This window comes from Anomalospiza imberbis, chromosome 27, assembly GCF_031753505.1.
Source record: "Anomalospiza imberbis isolate Cuckoo-Finch-1a 21T00152 chromosome 27, ASM3175350v1, whole genome shotgun sequence".
Taxonomy (NCBI): Eukaryota; Metazoa; Chordata; class Aves; order Passeriformes; family Viduidae; genus Anomalospiza; species Anomalospiza imberbis.
Genome location: NC_089707.1, coordinates 515,664 through 535,937, shown reverse-complemented (window position 1 = coordinate 535,937; position 20,274 = coordinate 515,664). Strand labels below are relative to the sequence as shown.

The 20,274-nt window shown below is 46.8% G+C and overlaps 1 protein-coding gene across 1 annotated transcript; it reads left to right on the top strand.

Annotated features, from left to right (window-relative positions):
- Window positions 1-5,740: 5,740 nt before the first annotated feature.
- RAB11B (RAB11B, member RAS oncogene family) lies at window positions 5,741-19,809 on the top strand. Its single transcript, XM_068174269.1, has 5 exons — window positions 5,741-5,899; window positions 11,414-11,609; window positions 13,447-13,640; window positions 15,196-15,276; window positions 18,010-19,809. Exons 1-5 carry the CDS (start codon window positions 5,860-5,862, stop codon window positions 18,153-18,155), a joined length of 657 nt encoding a protein of 218 aa, XP_068030370.1. The 5' UTR covers window positions 5,741-5,859; the 3' UTR covers window positions 18,156-19,809.
- The last annotated feature ends 465 nt before the right edge of the window (window positions 19,810-20,274 follow it).

The following is a 20,274-nucleotide window of genomic DNA, read 5'->3' as shown; positions in this document are numbered from 1 at the left end:
TGCTCATTTTACAGCAAATACAATCCATCAGCTGTAAAAGTCTTTAGGGAGAGAGAGGAAATTACATACACCATGTTATAAATGAATGCTCCAATTTATTAATTAAAGGAAATGTATTAATCGGTCCAAATAAAAATTTAGAGAATAACAACAAAAGCCACTATCTAATAAAAACGGTCAGTGGCGAGCCCGGGTATTGGCACTGGGTGAGACACAGGTCTGACTGCTACAGCAGAGGGTCCCCTATGCTTCATGCCGACTGTCCTGTCCCAGCGATTTTTATACGGTTTTTCTTGCCCGAGGCAGAGTCCCTTTTCTTCCTTTTCAGACTGCACATATTCATGGGGAGTTCTTTCTCTGTGGCAAGTTGAACAAAACATGTCCGGAGAGCGATGAGCACCCATGATCCCGTTCCCGGAATTCGGTATTGAGATGTATCTCCCCGATGGCTCCGGCTATCTCAATCTCAGATATTTATTGCGTATTCAGCGTCCAGGTGCTCCTCGGATCACCTTGATGTACGATCCATCTCCAGGCTGGCCATGTTCATTTGATTGTAAATGAGATTCCCCCTCCCTTGTCCAGGTGGTTTCGACATTGTGTTGCCATCCCTGTCACTGGCTTGTGCGTTTTAAAACTTTTTATAAAAGTATACCTTAACAGTACATAACTATAAAATATATGACAATTTTATTTGCACGAATTATCATATACACATATACCACATCACTCACAGTCTTCAGGAGAAGTAGAAAGAATTCATAGAACATTAAAAGAAAAGATAGTGAAAATATGCATGCACACTAATCTAAAAGGTCCAGAAACCTTAAATTTGGCTCTGTGGGATACTCAGAATACTCTGTGATAAGCCATAGGGCTGTCTCTTTGGAAGGCACTTAGCTATGCCAGGATCTTATATACCAACTATGGCCAGCTTATTGGATGGAGATTGACCCAGTGTGTCATATATATTCAGAAAGGGTTCAAAGAACCAAGTATGCCCAGTGTTATCAACTCAACCCCCTGAAATACAGGTACATGATATACAGCCTGGAGATGGAATTTTAAATAAGGTATTCTGTAGAAAATCCAAATTAGGACCTAGATAGGAGGGGTCATGTGCTGTTTTACTGTGTTCCTATTTTGCTGTTAAAGTTATAGGTAAGAAAAATTTGATGCACTCTTCTCACATCAAACAACCAGTAAATGATCCGTTCAATTATTTTCACTAGTGGTGATCAGTGATCACTGTCGAGCCCAGTCCTGTTCAGTATCTTTACTGATGATCTGAATAAGGGGATTGAGCCCACCCTGAGTAAATTCATGGATGACACCAAGATGGCTGGGAGTGTTGATCTGCTGGAGGGTAGGAAGACCTTTCAGAGGGATCTGCACAGGCTGGATTGATGGGCCAAGACCAACAGCATGAGGCTCAGAAAGACCAATTCCCAGGTTCTACACTTTGGCCACAATAATCCCCTGCAGCAATGCAGGTTTGGGGTAGAGTGGCTGGAAAGCTCCCAGCAGAGAAGGGCCTGGGGGTGCTGGTCAAAGGCAGCTGAACATGAGCCCAGGAGTGTTCAGGACAAGAAGGTCAACAGCACCTGGTGTAGAGAGCGCAGGACTCCAGGACAGTTTGGATGGATGAGAGATCTCTGAAGTCAGGTCTTAGAAGATGTGGTTTATTAAAAGGGATGAAAGGCCCTGCTTGGAGTTGCCAGGCGCAACTTGTGGCAGGCCCAGGGAGAGAGGGAGAGAGAGGGAGCGAGGGTTCCAGGTGAGGGTCCCAGGGGAAGGTCCAAGAGAGTGTCTGGTCCCTTGGGCACACCTTATCAGGGGGCTTCAAGGTGGGCTGGAACAGGACTTGGGTCCCAGATACCTGATACTTCAGCGGAGGGTCACAGGTGTGGGATGAACCATACATTGGGGGTGAGACAGAGCATTCCATGTGACCTTTGGACCTATCTGCAGGTAAAGGGCATTGTTTAATCAGAAGGGGGGATTGCTTTCAACCTGGCTATACTATTGTTTTCTAGCTATTCAGTAGTCAAGGTTTGCTATTTCAAATCTAGTTCTCATCTCAGTGTCTGTATTTTCCGAATCTTTTGCCAGGCAATCATATTTATAAGGTTTTCCTATTTCATCTTCCCCAACACCTGGCCTGTACCAGCCAAGGTGTGGCCAGCAGGATCATGGAGGTGATTTTTCTCCTGAACTTAGCACTAGTGAAGCAGCATTTTGAGTTCTGTGCACAGTTCTGGGCCACTCCGTTCAGGAAGGACATTTTCATGTTGAATGAGTCCAGAGAAGAGCAATGAAGCTGGTGAAGGTTCTGAAGCAGGTGTCTGATAAGGAGCAGCTGAGGGAGCTGAGTGGGCTCAGCCTGGAGAAAAGGAGGCTCAGAGGGGACCTTCTTGCTCATCACAACTTCCTGACAAGAGCGTGGAACCAGCTGGGGGTTGGGCTTTTCTATGTGGCAGCCAGCAACAGGACAAGAGTGTGGCAGCAGCTCTCTCCACAGAGAGCTGCAGGCACACCTTTCCTAGGCATTGTCCTGGGGAAGGCTGTGAGAAGATCAGAGAAAAGAATGAGAAACAATTCTTATCTTCACTTGCTGCACCTACTGTTGTGAACATGTGGAATGTGTTATGGAGATTTGTTTACCAAAGAGTGATTTCTTAATTGGCCAATGGTGATGGTGTTTGGATTTCTAGGACCACTTAGGTCAAACTGTATCGGACTGTCTGTAAGGGTGATGAGTTTCTTAAGAAGTATAGTATAGTACAGTACAATATAGTATAATAAAGTGATTGATCAGCCTTCTGGAATCATGGAGTCAATGCTAACGATAACCTATGGCGGGGGCCATGCTATGAAACAAGCTGCACTGGGAGAAGTTTACATTGGACATTAGGAAGAATTTTTTCACAGAAAAGGTGATTAGACACTGGGATAGGCTGTCCAGGGAGGTGTTAGAGTCACTGTTCCTGAAGGTGTTTAAGAAAAGACTGGATGTGGTGCTCAGTGCTCTGGTCTAGTGGACTTGGTGGTGCTTGATCATAGGTTGGACTTGGTGGTCTCAGAGGTCTTTTTCAACCTTAATGATTCTGTGATTTTGTTATCAATGGGTTGATAAATAACTGACTTCTGAGAATCCTTTGTGATTTCGTGAAGTATTTGTGCACAGGAGTCTATGTTGAACTTCACCCTGTTGGCCTTAATTCTGTTATGTTTTTTCCTTGTGATAATATTGTATATAAGGGGAGTACTCAACTGTCTTGAAAGTCTTTTTCTTTTTCCTTTCAATATATTAGCAGGTGTGCTCCACTAAAACAAAGGGAGGGCTGTTGTGGAATGCTCCAGTGCCCAGCTCAGGGAGCTGCTGCAAGCTGCAGGTTGTGCTCAGAGTGGGGGGAATGGCTAGAGACCCCAGCAAGGGGCTGGGACCTGGCACTGATCCTTTGCCTGACCAAGGGCTTGGGGCCCTAGGGAGCCAGATGAGGGGTGGCCAGTCACCCTGGGACTCTGCAGGAGCCAGGCTAAACATCAGCATCAGGATGGGCACAGCCCAGGGGGGCTTTGTCTGAGGTCTTTCCCCTGGGGCACCAGCTGGAGCTGTTCTGTGTCGCTGCACCACAGAGGAACTGGGGTCTGGGACTGTGCTGTGGGAAACCTGGGGCCGAGCTGGTCTGACTGGGGGACTGTGAGGTGTGTGGGGAGTCACACAGGACCTGTAGGGTCGCTGGAGCCACTGCTGCAAAGGGGCTTTGATCCCAGCAGTGCCAGTCTGGGGCGGTGCCAGTGGGACACCCAGAGCAGGATCTGAATGGTCTGACAGGGGAGTTTCCTTACCAGTTTGCTGACCCAGGTGGGGCCTGGAAGCTTGATGGCCTGTGTCCAATTTGAGGACATGTGGAAGATTCCGCAATTGCATTACCCCATCAGTGACACACATCTGGTTTAGGTGAAATGACACTGATTCTCCAATGCAAAACATACCACGAGCTGAGGGGACTCCTGGATATGAAGAACGTGGGGACTACGGGCTCATGCTTAACCCTACACTGCCCCAAGACAGCATCCCTCTTCTAACTCCAAGTCAGATTCCCTCCCCACTCCTTCAGCAATTGCTGCCTATCACAGAGGAACAACTGGCCCAAACCATTGCTAGACCCTGTCTTTCCTAGACCGCAGGTTCTATGAAATTTTGGCTTTCTTTCCCTGCTGTTTCAATTGCCTGATATGCAACAGGGATACCTAGATACCTTGGCAGTAGGACTGCAGTGTACTTGCAGCATGTTGGTTCTCATCCATTCTCAGAGCCTGGGTCATTGACAGCCTGGGTGTCACCCAGCTAAGCTGTCAGAGGCTGCTGCCTCTTCATCTGCCCCCACTAATTTATTAGCCCTTATTTTTTGGAAATGGGACCCCTTGGATACCCTGGTCCCACCTGTCCAAGGTGTTCACATGTTTGGGGGAAGCTGAGAGCAGCTCAGTGCCACAGAGCCTGGAGGGCCTGAATCTGTCCCCACCCCAACATTGCTCTCACTTTGAGCATCTCCCAAAGCCAGTAAAAATAAGTCCAAAGGCAGAGCTTTTTCCTCACCATTGTCTCAGTCTTGCTGCGGCTCCCGCCCTCCTGCAGATGCACTAATCCTTTAGCTGGATAAACATCCTCCAGGGAAGTAGGGCAGACCTGTCGTGAGGAGCACAACCCAGAAAGACAAAAATGTGTGATGAGCAGAGCCACTTCTCTGCACATCACGGAGGGAGGGAGGGAGTCACCAGTTTCCCTGCCAGGGTTTGTCTAACAACAACCAAAATGTCAGTCCAGTAACGGGACACAAATGTGCATAGGTTGTACGGGGTCAAGAGGAGGGGGCCACCAGGGCAGCAGGGACACCCTTGGGCTCCTGAGTGGCTCCCTGAGGCTGGTCCTGCAGCCTGGACAGCGTTCCCAGCATGAGTTGCTGCAACTCTGCCGTCGGGAAGGTGAAGGATGTCCCGCTTGGAGCCTGCAAAACCGAGGCAAAAGGTGTCCCACCGTCACCGCCCGAGTGGCCGCAACCTCTGGCTTTGGTCACTACTCCGCTCAGGAAACTGCCTAGAGCCGTGCCAGGAAAAAAAGGGAGAAATGTTTTCCTTGAGCAATTGTGTCACCGTGAGGGCGTGTATTTGCCAGAACAGCCTTTGCAGCTGGTGCTTAGCAGGAAGGTGGGGCCGAGAGCGCTGAGCGAGGCAGGGTGCCGCCCGAGGGAGAAGCAAGGAGGCTGGGGCGTGTCCTGGGGCGCTGCTGAAGGCCTGCCCCGCCGTGTTCCCCGGCTCCGGTGCTGCGCTGACCCCCGGGCCGGGCCTGTTCTTTCTCCCGCCCGGAGCTGACACCACGCCCCAGCGATCGGGGGTCACTCTCAAACGGAGCGAAACCTCTCTCCCAGCGATCCCGCTCCAAGCGGGAGGGCCCCTTCCCCCGAGTGCCACCGCTCCCTCTGGTGTAACCCTCTCGCCGAACAGCCTGCCCCGGCCTCCGCAGCCCCACCCCGGCCCTCACACAAACCCCGCCCCGCCCGCCCCGGCCCCGCCCCCGGCCCGCCCCGGCCCCGCCCCCGGCCCGCCCCGTCTCTCAGGGTCCCAGCTCGGGCACCCAAGCACCGCCCCTCTCCAGCTGCCTGCCTTCGATTGGGCAGCGTTCCCCGCCAGTCAGCGGAGTTCCCGTCGCTTATTGGCTGTTGTTGATGGATCTGGTGCACCGCCCGCCTCCTGCGGTCTCTGGCGGACGCTGATTGGGCCGTGCGGGAGCGCCCCTCCCCGGCTGGGCCGCGGTCGGTGCCGGGCAGGCAGAGGGTCGGCGCCGCCATCGCCATGGGCACCCGCGACGACGAGTACGACTATCTGTTCAAAGGTACGTGCTCAGCAGGGCCACGGCCGCCGCACCGCGCCGGTCTCTGCCGGGACCAGCGGTCCGCGCGGGCCCAGGGGGTCTGCCGCGGCCTTGGTGCGTGGGGCGGCCTTGTGGGCCCCCGGCCTGGTCTGGAGCTGGGGTAGCCCCGGGGGAGCGGCGGGAGAGCCGCAAGGGCCGCCCCGCCCCGCCCCGCCCCGGCCCGGCCCGGTCCGGTCCGCGTAGGCCGCGCACTAGCAGCTGGGTGGCTGCGATCCCCGGGGGCGACAGGAGCCGCGGCGGGGAGCGGGCGGGCTGCGGGCCGGGGCTGTGCCCGGCGGTGCCGGTGTTTGTCCGGAGATCGCCCGGTGTCGAGTCGGAGCTGCAAAACCGTAAGCTTCGGTGGAGGCTCCGCCGCAGGTCCCCGCTGAGCGCGGTACTGGGAGCCTGGGACCGTCGCGGCGTTAAGTGGTTGTGCTGAAGGGTGTTTGCCGCCCCTGCCCTTCCTGTGGCACGTCCAGGGCTCTTGTGAGGGCTCGGTGCTGCTCCGCCTGCGTCGGCTCCGGGGGGAGCCGGAGGATGTCATCCCGTGCGATGTCTTCGGGGTTTCTTGTCCCGTGGGATGTTTCCCCAGGCCGGGCTTCTGCCTGCTCAGAGGCTCGAGCTGACCAATTTCCCGGAGCAGCCCACAGCTCTGCCTGTGAGGCCCGAGGAGCAGTGCAGGTGGGTGTAGCACCTTCATCTTTGGTTTCCCAGCCTTTTTTGCACCAGATCTACTGTTGGTAGAGTGGCTGAAATCTGATTTTTATCCCAAGAGTTCACTCTTGGGAGGGGCAGTGCTAACGGTGCCATTGGTGGTCTGTGAGGGCTCTGGGGGTCACTTGCTGCTGTGACAATTTCCCAGGTGTTCGATGTCTTTGTACCTGCACACTCACAAGGGCAGCAGTGATTCCGAACCTGGGGACCAAAGAAAATAACAGTTACTCATCTGTGGGAAATATTTTATAGATTTATTTGCCTATTTGCTTTATTTGTTTTGTAGTGGGTTGAATTTTGAAGACAATGAGGAAAAAAACAGCCCTTATTTCTTCTTTTCCTATAAAGCACACGACCAGCCTGTAAAAATATACTAAACAGTCTAAGTCTAGTTTCCTTTTGAAGTCTGTTTCCCAGGTAGTTTAATAGCCATGAACTTGAAAGCCAAAAACTGTACTTATTTTTTTTCTTTCTCTGAATAGTCAATTAGGTAGGGGCATTCATCTTTTAAAAATACTTGATTTGAAATGCATTTTTAATATTATTTGGAATGAGACTCAACCTAAAGCCATTTGGTCAGGATCTTTGCTGTGGTGATGCTGGCACACTTTGTAGCACTTAACAAAAAGCAGGTGAGAGAATTGTCCTTTTCTGTGCATCTTTTGGGAGGGGTCATTGTGTGGATTTCTTAAAAAAATAAAAAGAAAAGTAAATAGAGAAGGGTTTCTTTGTGGGTTTGATTATTTATATTTTCCTTCTTCTGAAGCTTTTTGGGACTAGACAAAAAATAATATAAATGGGACCAAGTGGGATGAGGGCTCTGCTGTGGGACCAACTCTCCTGCCTTTTCTTTTTGCCTCCTTCAACAGTGGAATTAAACATCAAGGACAGTTGCCATAATGATGTCCAGGACTTTGGTTGGTTTGTGGTTTAGCCCCTTCTTAGCTACATAGATGACTTTTAAACTCTGTTCTGTCAGTCTGTGTAGTAGTCAGAGGTAGAAATAATGATGTAGGAGGATCGTAGTCTGGGAAGGTTTATTTTTATTAAATTTATTGCTTGACTGTTTCCCCTGCTACCTATTTCCAAAGGGCAGCATGGGGCAGGCCATGACTGACTTAAGGTTTGGGAGCACTCTGGGAATGTGAGTGATTATTGTCAGATCTGCTCTGCTGAACTGGTGCTTCTTTGTTCCCAATTTCCATTTTTTTCTGTGTGCATCCCAACAGAACTGCTTATTTTATTGATCACAACAAAATATTACTTGTTACCCAAGTGCCTGAGCCAGCCTTTGGGGGAAGGAGCCAAGCTGTGTGTGCAGGGCTGTGTGGGGTAGTGAGGCTGCGAAGAGCTTGTGGCTGCGCTCAGCGATGTGGCCCAAATGAAGCTGGCAGTTCTGGCCTCTATTCCCAGTTAGTTTTGTGGCAGGGATGGTGAAAAAGCGGGGACTTTTCAGGATGCGTTTTGAATCCGTTGATTTGGAATTGAATTCATGACCTTTGAAGAGCCGTTAAAAATGTTAGAAGCCTTGTACCTATTAAACGTGATCTGCACATTAATTTTGCTCTCAAGAAGATTGGCTATTATCAGTGTTTATTTTAAAAATCAAATCTGAGGTTGTGCAGATGTGTGCTGGCTCATGAAAAAGGCAGGAAAAATCAGCCATAGGGAAAAAGAGTTTTCTTTTACTTTTGTGGGAATTTAGACTGCTCTGATTAGTCTCCACGTAACTAAGGCTGTGGTTATTAAAAACAAATGCATATCCTATTAGTCACCAATATCTGGCAACCTCATGTACTTCAGATTTATCACAAACTCTGGTTAGATGGTCTCTGCTAGAGGGAGTCTTAATATTCTTAATCACTCAAAAGTATATGTTCATTTTCTCAGATTAATAAATGAGTGTATTTACAATTCTGTCATAAACTTGATCATATTATTTTCCCTTTCTTACCAATGATGTATGGCACTGGAATTTTAATTCTGACTTTGGCTTGTTTTGTGCAAGGATCTCAATATACAGGGCAGGTGAATTTGTGCTGTAGTTCTGGATGTTGTAGACACAGGAAGCAGAGTGAGGGTGGTGACTGAGTTGATGGATGGGTAATTTGGTGGTGGTGCATAACCCACACAGTGGCAGGGGGTGCTGGAGGAGAGAGAAAATCAGGAAATACTGAAGGAGCAGGATTCAGGATATAAACAGGGCACTATGCAAGGCTTATCTATGTGCTTAGAGCCATCTGAAGGTGGCTGGTGCTGGTTATTGGTTCATGTCACTTCCGGGATCAAACCAGTGCATCTTTTTATCACCAGTGTGGCCCTTAGGGGCATTTCGAGAGTGAGTTCCTCAGTTCTGGTGAGATGGGTTTAGAGAGTATTCAGACTCTTAAGCTGTCATTTGGAACTTTTTTCCCTTCTCTGTCATGACTTCTGAATTTGAACAGGCAATACTGTGTGGTGGCCTGTTTTCAAGTTTAGAAACTTACCCAAGACCTAATCACTTAGTCCAGAATGTTGAAGGTATCTTCTTGCTCAGCTTCTGTAGAAAATAAGTTTGTGGCTTCTCTCTGCATGTGGGGCCCCCAGTCTTGGCATCTTTCTCCTGAAAGTGAAAATGCCCTTTTAGTGCTCAAGATTGAGTATTAATAAGAAGCACATGGAAACTCTAGGAATGTTCTTTATTGAATTGGGATCTGGTTGCCTTCCTTTAACTTCTGAAAAATGTTCTCCTAGAAGCTCTGCTGCAATGTGGGACAGCACAGTGAAGGGAGCATGTGGATAACCAGCCAAAGGAGCCCAGGACCCCTGGAATTTTCTTCCAATGACAGATGGAGTTTAATGACCTGAGAGCCATTTGCATGGTTTATGCCCCAAACTGATACTTTTAAAATGCGAGAGCCTGGGAGATGGCTAGAATGTGGAAAGGCTGTGCTTTCTCCAGCTGCAAAATCATGAGAAGGTAACTCCCTTCGGAAACAGTTGGAAGCCTCAGGGGTCTTCCAGTCTGGTCTAGCTTGTGTGGTGGATACTCTTGGTTATGGTCAGGGCTTTGCTGTAGGATAGAGCCTATTGCAGCCAGCAGATCCCTGTGCAAGATGGGTGACCTCCGCCTGTTCTTGGAAGGCCCCATGGAATTAGTGATGAAAAACTGTTGTCTGAAAAATAAAGCTGACAACATCCTAGAGTTAGAACTTGTGATAAAATCTTTTTTTAAACTATCTGTTCTCATACCCTAAAAAATCGTTTAGTATGTTTGTCCGGGTAGGCAGAGCACTGTGAGGAGCTGGTTTAAGTTCTCCCGGGTGGGCACTTGTGGTGCCTTGCCACGATGTGCTGGCTGCCCGTTCCTGCCTGTGTTGTGTTTTGCCTGTTCAGCTGTGCTAGCACAATTGTCTGTCTGTGCTCTCAGGGAGAGGAGCTGCACAGGGGCTCTCTGGCACAATGCCCCTGTGCAGCTCGGGAGCTGTCGCAGCAGAGAGCCAGGGTCCAGCAGCAGCCTGGGAATGTGCTCCAGGGGTGGGGTGGCAGCGAGCTGGAAGCAGGGCGCTGCCAGAGCTCCATCCTCAAACAATGGCCTGAGCAGAGAAAAGCTGTAGCAGCACTAAAAGACAAGTATGATCCTTGGCCCTAGGAAAACACTGGTGAGCTCATTCTGGAAGTGTGCAATGAGAAGGTTCTTCTGTAGTTGCTGGGAGGAAATTTGGAATGTTTTTTGCCCATGTCTGCTTTTCTGTAGGAAAAGCAGACCATTTGAATGAGGAAGATCAGCAAATCTGTACTTAGAACTGGAGTAGGAAATACTCCCGAGGTTAAAGAAGCTCACAGAGGCTGGCTGCCTTTCTTCCTTTTGCTTTGAGCCAGGACACTTGAATTCCAAAGGGTATGTGATAAGAGTGTTTGCGAGAGGAAGGGAGCATGGCTCAGCTGTTTCAACTGTGTTTCTCTTAGTTGTTTCTTGCTCTCATCTATAAGCCAAAAAGTAGAGGGAACCTCCTACCACAAGATTTACCTTTGTTTTCACAATTCCTTTCAGGAAAGCTGGGCTTTGTGTGCTGAAGATCTCTGTGCACTTACATTTTTCTGTTATCATGGCAACACCATGTGTGGAGGCAGAGGTTTCTAGCTCATCTCTTACTTCTCATGCAGTCTCCTAAAACTTGTTTTGCTGGATGAAGTTCTGCTTTGCTTTGTATCTTTTTTTGTAGTACCAAATGTCTCCTGATTTCCCCCTTTTGTGGTGAACATATTTATTTATTAAATTATTGAAATAAAACACACTATATGATTTCAACAGGGACTGCAAATAATTGTTTACTTACCATGGTTTTGGTTTTTTAATAAAAATAGAGTACACTTACCCTGTACAAAGGCTTTTGTTGGGCAGACATGTGGCCTGTTGACATGTTCTTGCCTGTAGTGTTTCTGAAAATGTGGGTTGTAGCCTTCCTGTGCCAAAGGTTGAGTGTGTGAGGGGCATGTCTTACCTCTGCCTGCTGCAGTGGTTGGGGCTTCCAAAGCACTGTTTGACAGTGAAATTGCTGTAGCAATTTCTCATTTTCACCTCTGAGGACCAGGCAGCTACTCACCACAAAACAGCCTGGGGCTCTTCTGGGGTTGGAGAAGCAAGCTGTGCATAGTAAAGACTGCGGTGTTGTCTGTGTTGTCTCTCCTGTGTTATCTGACTGTGCATTTCTGGCAGATGCTGCCTGCCAGGCTGCACTGTAGCGTGGGGTCAGTGCTGATACGAGAAATTAATTGTGAAAATAATGTCTCTGCTTTCAGTTGTGTTGATTGGAGACTCTGGAGTTGGGAAAAGTAATCTTCTGTCACGTTTCACACGCAATGAGTTCAATCTGGAAAGTAAGAGCACCATTGGGGTGGAATTTGCCACCAGGAGCATCCAGGTGGATGGGAAGACGATAAAAGCCCAGATCTGGGATACTGCAGGCCAGGAGCGATACCGCGCGATTACCTCAGCGTGAGTACTCTGTCTTTGCTCAACAGAATTCTAGCAGAGATGCTGCAGGTAAATGTAGGGGTAGAGAGTGAAACATACTTGGCACACGTGACAAAGTCATTGTGACAGACTTCAGTGTGGATCCAAGTCATACGATAGCAAATACTTTTGTGTTCCCTTGATTAATATAATGAAAGTACTTTTTAGATTCTCATGTTACTGTTATAGAAACAAATGACAGCTTAAATCAAAACTGTGGGAAATTCTGTTTGAGTTTTGGGATTTGGTTTTTTGTCTGTGCTGAATGTGCTGTGTTCTTTATGTGGAGTGAGTGTCATTTCAGTTGGAAGCTAGGTACTGTTGATACCAAGTTTTGGTCTGGGTATGGTGGCTTACTGTAACACCCATGGCTTCTGGTCTCAATTGCCTCCTCAGTCTTGAGACTGAGGGTGTTTTTAGGAAAACCTGCAGCCACAAAGTCCCTTGAAATCTCAATAACTTTGAACTAATCACAGCCCTGAAGATTACGTCCGTGAGGACAGACATTGAATAGCCAGGGAGTAGGAAGGCAACAATGACAGTGCTGGCTGTGCAACATTAGGCACAGTCCCTGGAGGTGAGACGCTTTTTCACCTATGGCACCTTGTTAATCCACAGAGTGCCTTGAGGTGTACCTGTTTCTATGCTGGCAAAAGTATCTTGCAGAGGACAAAAAGCAAACCTTTTGGTCTGGCCTGGTTTTCCAGAGCATTTTCTGATCAGTGAGTTGATTTTTTGTTATGTTACAGATGTGTATCAGTTTTTAAAGGTAAAAACATGTTTCGGAGTCAATGCACAGATTGAGCCATTAAACTCAAGGTAAGGGGAATTTTGTCAAGATGGGAGAAAACCAGGAGACCCCGAAGCCCAAAGGGAACAGTCTATAGGGAAAGGGATGCAGAAGCAGATGTAAGTGACAATTTCAAATTGCATTTTTTCTGGAACTGTTAGTGTGACTTTCAGAAGTTTTTTTGTGACCCTTGCTCTTGCTGTAAAAACTGCTAGTCTAGTCTGGGTCAACAACAACAGGTTTTACTGCTGGGAGCTAGTGCAGCTGCAGTCCTGTGATCCTGCCTCTCCTTTGTGCTGGCACTAACTGCTGCTCAACACATCACTCAGCCAGTTCAGCCTGCTCGGCCAGCAGAACGCCAGACATCAGGGAAAAGAGAATGTTTTCTGCTGACTTGGTGCCCTGACTCAGTTTAACAATGTGTCAGACAGGTGCTGGCAGAACTGAGGAGAAATGGTAGGATTGTGTGGAAGAGAGATATGGATGTTACAGGATTGCTGATACAGAGTGGCTTGTGTTGGCATGGGCCCAAACTTGCACTGAGGGGGCAAACTCTGTTCCTGGGTTAGAGGTTGGTGGATAGTGACAGTATAGCCCAGAGTCCCCTCTTTAATTTGTCGGAGGGGCAGGAGATATTTGAAGGATCAGGAACAAATACTGACATTTTATTAAGGGCTATTTTCCTAGTAGAAAGGTAGGTTGTAACATCACAAAAACCTCCCAGCTGTACCGATTCTGCAATGGTGAGTTTTCCTATACACAGCTGGAGCAGACAGGACATTTCTAGTCTTCATTTCTGGAGGCTCTCCAGCATTTTGGTACACACACTGGAGTTTTTTAGAAATGTTATTAGAAAAAAACCCTGCATTTGGAACTTGGTCTTAGGCTTCAAAACCACTCCCACAAGAGTGTATCTGCATCAGCACAACTTTTTCCCAAGTGGAGAGCATTAAAGAAGAGCTAGGTGGCCTGTTTGTTGGTGTGGCTGAGACAGAGCTCTCGCTGACGGGCTGTGCCTCATGGTTTCAGATATTACCGTGGTGCTGTTGGGGCTCTGCTCGTCTATGACATTGCCAAACACCTCACCTATGAGAACGTGGAGCGCTGGCTGAAGGAGCTGCGGGACCACGCTGACAACAACATCGTGATCATGCTGGTGGGCAACAAGAGCGACCTGCGCCACCTCCGGGCCGTGCCCACTGACGAGGCCAGGGCCTTCGCAGGTTTGGACTGGGGTTTGGCCCAGGGGGATGGTGCCTGCTGTGATCACACTGTTTTGTCCAGGGCTCAACTCTCACCTCAAGTTTTAGTTTGAATCCTAAAAAAGACATTAAGGTGTTTTGTTGTTTTTTGGTTTTTTAATATTGAATTATCTTGACTTATTAACTAGCATGTGTGGCTGGTTTGTTTTTTTTTTTTGGAGAATTTTCTTTGCCATTTTTAGTTTGCAGTTTTCTGTTGTTTTTTAAATCTAGTGGTAGTACTTGTTTTTGAAACGTCCTTGAGCTGCCTGATAGCTGAAGAATAAACACTTTTTCTAACAAGGTTAGAAACAGTAAGCAATATTTAGCACAATTTTATCACAATAAAAATAAAAAATATTGCAATACAAAATGTCCATCCTTCCTTCCTAGAGACCTGCTTCTGCTGAGTAGATATCAGTGTGAACATTTGTATCAGTGATACAGATGAATGCTGAACCTTCTCTTAGATGGGGTGGTTGCTGCTCTAGAGCACTGATGCATGTAGTAGTGTCATCTAGTCTCACTTAAATGCAGCAATCATCAGACTTGACAATTATCATTTGTTGGGAGAAGTCAAGTGGGTTATGTAAGATGCTGCCACTACATTCCTTCTCTCTTCCTTACCTGGCAGAGCACTGGTCAGATATTTTTTTGTCCTGAAAGGCCTGGGGACGTTCAGCTTTTGTGTGGCTGTCAAGCTTGGAGGTGGAATGTAAATGTGCAAGTTCTAAAATACCTCTAGAAATATTACCAAGGCTTGCTTATCCACACTTTCTGAAGTTTGCTGGTAAGCAAGTGTTCTGAGGGTAATAAAGCCACTTTAAATTTTCAGGTGAAGGTCCATTTATCTAAGAGAAGCAAAGCAAGTTGGTGGGTGCCCCATATAGTCTATTACTTTGGTCACTTGGTTCAGCTTCTTCCTTTTGGACCCTGGACTTCCTCCTAAGGCTGTTTTAAATTGCTAGTGATGGTCAAATTATTGCTGTTTAAGCTCCATTACTGAAATTTGCCTATTCCTGGGCAGATGATACAGAACCATTCTAGGTATGATATTTGAGTGTTAATCACTTTCTTTTTTGATAATAATAATTTTTAAAAAGCATTGTACGAGGAAAGAAGAAAATAGACTGAGTTTCAGGGGGTCATTGTTATTTGGAAGTGGGGTCTGATTAGGAAAGTATAGTTCTGTTGAACTTCTTGGGGTTGCAGAGGAGAATTGTGTCTCTGTAGCAGCTGATGTGCTTTTGCTGGGGCTCTTGCTCAAGATACCTCTGGTGATCTGTAGCCAGAAGAGAATGGTATTTTGTGTTGTTTGACTGAGCAAGGGCTGCAGTGAGGAAGATGTTCTTGCACTTTGGGCAAAGGAAATGTTGCTGAACTCCAGAACCAAGGTGTTCCTTGTGCAGCAAGGAAAAGAAAAAATATTATTGTGCCCTGGCTGGTTTGGCCTAAAATAAAAGTTAAAAACCTCAAAGTAAATATGAAATAAAGTGTTATTAAACTTTTTAACTGAACTACTTCTTATTTATTACAGAAAAAAATAACTTATCTTTTATTGAAACATCTGCTCTGGACTCTACAAATGTAGAAGAAGCCTTCAAGAACATCCTTACAGGTATGGTTTGTTACGGATTCAGAGGAGCAGCTGAGGTGGTGGATCTTCTTCATGGGCACATTTTGTAGTTTTCTGGAATGTTTTGGAAATGAGTGTTGGGTACAATGGTTAGTTCGCAAGCTTTCTAATCTCACCTTTGTGTTCTGCCTCCCACCCCATACATCCCTTTCTGTCCCAGGTGAGGGTTTCTGTCTCCTGGAGGTTTCTATCTCCTGATGTTCCGTAAGTTCAAGATATTGCAATAGCACTGTTGTAAAGGAATTAGGAACTGTACTTCTGTGCCTACACAAAATCTTGGCAGTGAAGCCCCAGCCATGCTGGAAGTTAAATGTTGCAGTATCTTTTGCACCAAAGCAGGCCGGTACCATTTTCAGACTACTGAACTTTTGTTCTCAGCTGATAGCAAGAGTGGTGACTGCACTGCACCAACAGCATCTTCTGCAGAAAAGGAGCTGGGGATTCTGATGGATATCAAGTTGACAGTCAGCCATGGGCAGGGACACCTCCCACTATCCCAGGTTGCTCCAAGCCCTGTCCAACCTGGCCTTGGACACTTCCAGGGATCCAGGGGCAGTCACAGCTGCTCTGGGCACCCTGTGCCAGGATCTCACCACCCTCACAGCCAAGAATTTCTCCCCACTATCCCAACTAACCCTGTTCCTCTGGCAGTGGAAAACCATTCCACTTGTTCTGTACCTCCAGGCCTTTGTCCAAAGTCCCTCTTCATCTCTCTTGGGGGACTGTAGTTGTTGGTAGTCTCTGTTAAGGTCTCCCTGGAGCCTTTTCTTTTCCAGAGTGAACAACCCCAACTCTGACTCCAAGGTGCCCAAGAAGAGGCAGACAGGAAATAAAGTGTAGCCAAGCTGCCTCTATAGGTAAAAGCCTGACAGATGAGGAATGGGTTGTATTTGGTGCCCAGCAGATCTGTGTTATTTAGAGAGCCACTAGTGAAGTATCTGGAGTGTGAGGCAGAGCTGACTGCCCAGAGCTGGGGCTGGGCTGTCTCACACTGTGTAGCAGATTCGTGGCTGATCTGGGACACTTGGCTGGATTTGAGGCAACTTCCCTGGCACTTTGAGACGGTATTTTTTATTGTAGTGCTCCGAGTGTAGTTCAATGGTCACCATCCATCCTGTCTTCCCTTCCTGAGACTGACCCTCGTTAGAGATGCTGGCCTGAGGCCACTGAAGCTGAGGTCAGGCCCAGGCAAACTGAATTCAAACCCCTTTCTCTCACAGCACCCTGGGCTCCTAAAAGTGTTGAGATTGTCCAGTCAGGTAGCATAGGCACATGGATAATAAGACTGAGGAGTCCTGAAAAGGCTATTCCTAAAGTGATTACACCTGAGGGAGAATCATCCTTCTAAGAGAGGAGAAGGAACCTAGGAAAATGTGCTGTGTAGAGCAGTGAGTTGGGAACCACCACAGGGAACTTGGAGGAGGGAAGAGAGTGGGAACAGCAGGACAGGGGTTTCCTTACTGGCCACTTGTTTGAGGAATCACTAACAGCTGGAAGAAAAAAAAGCCCACAAAACACCCCAAAGAGTTGCTACCCCAAAGCAAAGGGGGCTTGGCAACCACTCTGAACAGTTCAAATTCAAATACAGTACTGAGCAGGAAAGAAAAAGGTGTGACAAGCCTCTGAACAACCCTCCTCCCTTTCAGCAAATATCTCTAGGTAGCCAGTGGCAACAAGATTGGCCTTGAGTTAAAGGCTTCCATTTTAAACAACGTAAATAAGTGCAGATTCTTAAAAACAAAAAAGAAAACCACCAAAAAAACCTAACAAAAAATCCCCATAAAGAAGCCCTTCACAGTCCTCTGTGATTTTTAATCCTTACTAAAGGCTTTGGGTGTTGCTGTTTTGGGCTTGTGGCTTTATGAATGTGACCATAATATTTACCACAGACTTCCAGGGAAGTACTTGCCCTTTTCCTGTTTCACAATGGAGGGAAGTTGGAACAAGGGCTTTTAGTCAGTGAAATAAGTAACTTAAAAACCTTTCCACTTATAAGACTTCTGCTAAGCATGCAGTTGAAACAGTTTGCTTGTCAAAGCTTTTAAGTTGGCAGTCTCTCTTCAGTGGTTACTGTGTGCTTTCAAGCTGTGTGGATCTGTGTGCTTTCAAGCATTAAGTTAGTTTGAGTCAAATAAATTCATTTGGAGAAGCATGGGGGTTTATGGACCCATGCAGCTTTTACTGTCATAGGTAGGAAAACTGATGTGTTGCAGAGAGGAGCATTGCTGTTACTTGGTGGTAGCAGGTTGCTGGGAGGGGAGGTGGGCATCGTGTAACTTGTTGCTGCTGTGAAAGTTTCCTGGCATCCTGGTGATTGGTGCTACTAGAGTATGCTGACCACTTTTTTTAATCACAAAGATGATGATTCTCTGTTTTAGAAAGGAGCATTAGTGCTCCTTTCCCATTACAAAACCCTTTTAATAATCCCCATTTTCATGGAGTAATTGAAAAAGAAGGGGAGAGGAAGTGCTGTTGCGGAAGGCAGTGAGGACTCTTGTCTTAATAACTTTTCCAGACAGAGCTGGTGTATTCATTCGAGAACTGGAATGCCAGCCAGATGTTACATACCACATCTGGTTAGCCTAGATTCCCTTTTAGAGCCCTCAAGTTAAATCTTCTCCTTTCTGGGCTCTGGCATGTTGTTGGACAGTTTGCCCGGCGCCGTGCCCGTGGGAGGCCGTGCCCCTGGGCTCTGACCATGTGCTCTCCTTGCAGAAATCTACCGCATCGTGTCGCAGAAGCAAATCGCCGACCGGTCTGCGCACGATGAGTCTCCTGGCAACAACGTCGTTGATATCAGCGTCCCGCCAACCACCGATGGACAGAAATCCAACAAACTCCAGTGCTGTCAGAACCTGTGACCTTCTCTAGATGACTCTTGTGCCCTCCACTTTGTCCGTGCTTCATTTAGAAACTTGTGTGCACTTCCTATCTCCTGTGATTCAGTGACTCCCTCCTCCCTCCTTTATTCCATTCCCAAATCTCCCCTCTCATATTAGAGCTTTAATTGTAGGGCTAACATCCCCCTGCCTCTGAAACCCCTTCCATGTGGTGACTTCTGGGCTTGAAATGTAGTCACTGATCTGATAGACATGTTTGTGTTGGAACATCTGCTGCTGGATATTATCCCATGAAACACTCTTATCAAATAGGCTTGTTTTGGTTTTGCTAGGGTTTTTTTCAGTTTGGTTCTGTTGTTGTTGTTTTCTGGGAGGGGAACAATGGGACTTGACTCTACCAGTTGAAGAAATAACTACATTTAGGTGACAAGGTTTTTTCCTCCCATAGTCAGATATCTCTTTTTCTTATGTTTCTGTAAACATGGGGGAGAAATTAAACTAGCTATCTTGCCAAATGCTCTGTTTTCTGTCCTGATGAAGTCTCACAGTGAGGATTTTAGTGGCTGCACACACATAAGAAAGCTGTTGAAAATAACATTACTTATTCTGTAATTACCCCTAATACAGTTAGTCTGGCTGTGTAGTTTACTGTTTCCTGCTTGGGAAATCTTTCTCTATTCTTGTTTTATTTGGGAACAATGAAATATGTCTGCATTGCTTTCTCTGCCACCATGAATGCCTGTGCAGGCTTTATGAAGTGGCGTAATATTTATTCATGGCTTATGTTAATCAGTTAACATTATTGTACAGTAAGTGCCAGCATATTGATTTCAGAAACCTTTTGCAGCCTGTACAAGTAAGCTTTTTTTGTACTGTAGGTAGTGTCTGAAAGCAGGATCTGCTCTAGTTCAAGGGTTTTTTTTGCATGCTGCTTTTTCTCTAGATCTCTCCTGCCCCTGTCTGAGTGAGTGAGGCAATATTTTCATGTCGCCTATATACCTGCACTTGTAAGAGTTTTGGTTGTTGTAGAGAAACACAATACTTTATACATTTTGTAAAACTTCTGCAGATCCATAGTATCTGGAACTTTCTCTTCATGATCTTTCACTATTGACCTCTATTAAAATGCATAATATTAGGATTTCACATAATAACTACTAACCTGTTGTTTTCTTCTTACTGTTTTACTGAACTGCAGACTGTAATTCTTAAATGATTGTACTTCACTGATGTAACAGATTTGTCATCAGCAGGGCTAACTACTTTCTTTGTTGTGCTGAATGGGAAGAATGTTACCACAACTTTGTGTAGTCAGTCTCTTGCTTGTTTGTGCAAATCTCTGATGGCTTTTCATCACTCACTAGCTCTTGCATACTTGTATCCCCTCCGGTATCCACTGAATGTTCGATGGCAAATACTGGGTGAAATGATCTAAAGGAAGAGCTGGAGACCATCTGCTGCTCTCCGAAGGCTTGTGGAGCCATTTGCAGTGAGTTTTTGCTCTGTGTTCTGAGCATGTGCCTCACTGGATGAATCCCAGGTGCATATTAGTGAGGTGATTTTTCATTATTGATACAAAGCAAATATGAAACTGTGAATTGTGCTTGAAGAGGAAGTCTGACATTCCAGTCTCAACTGTTCTGTCTGGTTATGTAATAAAATTAAGGGCAGTTAACTCTGATGGCTTTTCTTTTATAAGATTTCCAGACCAATGCCTTTAATTTTGTACTGTATGCACTGAGAGGGCTCCAGCTCACAGTGCAGGATGCACGTGGTGCCTGGCACTTTCACTCTTCAGCTTTGTTCAGAGGTTACATTCAAGGTGAAAGGGTGCATGCTTGCAGCCTGATCCCATTGAATCAGGCTATGAATCCCTCAGTAGGCATCACAGGGCTCTGTCCTAAGGGTGCTCCAGTTCAGGAAACACTTTCAACACTTGGTATTTGCTTCACTGGCATTCTGTTGAGAGAAAGTGGGAACTGGGATGTTTCCTTTTTGGTGGTCCGAGACCAGAACATAATGTGCAGTCAGTGTTCAGACAGCTGGCAATGAGGGAATGGAAAATTCTAAAGTATTGAAAATATTTCATTTGAGAACAAGTGGACACTAGTGGAGCTGGGCTCCTTAATTTTGAACAAAC

Excerpts from the sequence above, each read along its gene's own strand:
- RAB11B (XM_068174269.1), top strand. The coding sequence starts at position 5,860 with ATGGGCACCCGCGACGACGAGTACGACTATCTGTTCAAAG. Across the intron at positions 5,900-11,413 it reads GTACGACTATCTGTTCAAAG|TTGTGTTGATTGGAGACTCT; the intron begins GTACGTGCTCAG and ends CTCTGCTTTCAG. Across the intron at positions 15,277-18,009 it reads CTTCAAGAACATCCTTACAG|AAATCTACCGCATCGTGTCG; the intron begins GTATGGTTTGTT and ends CTCTCCTTGCAG.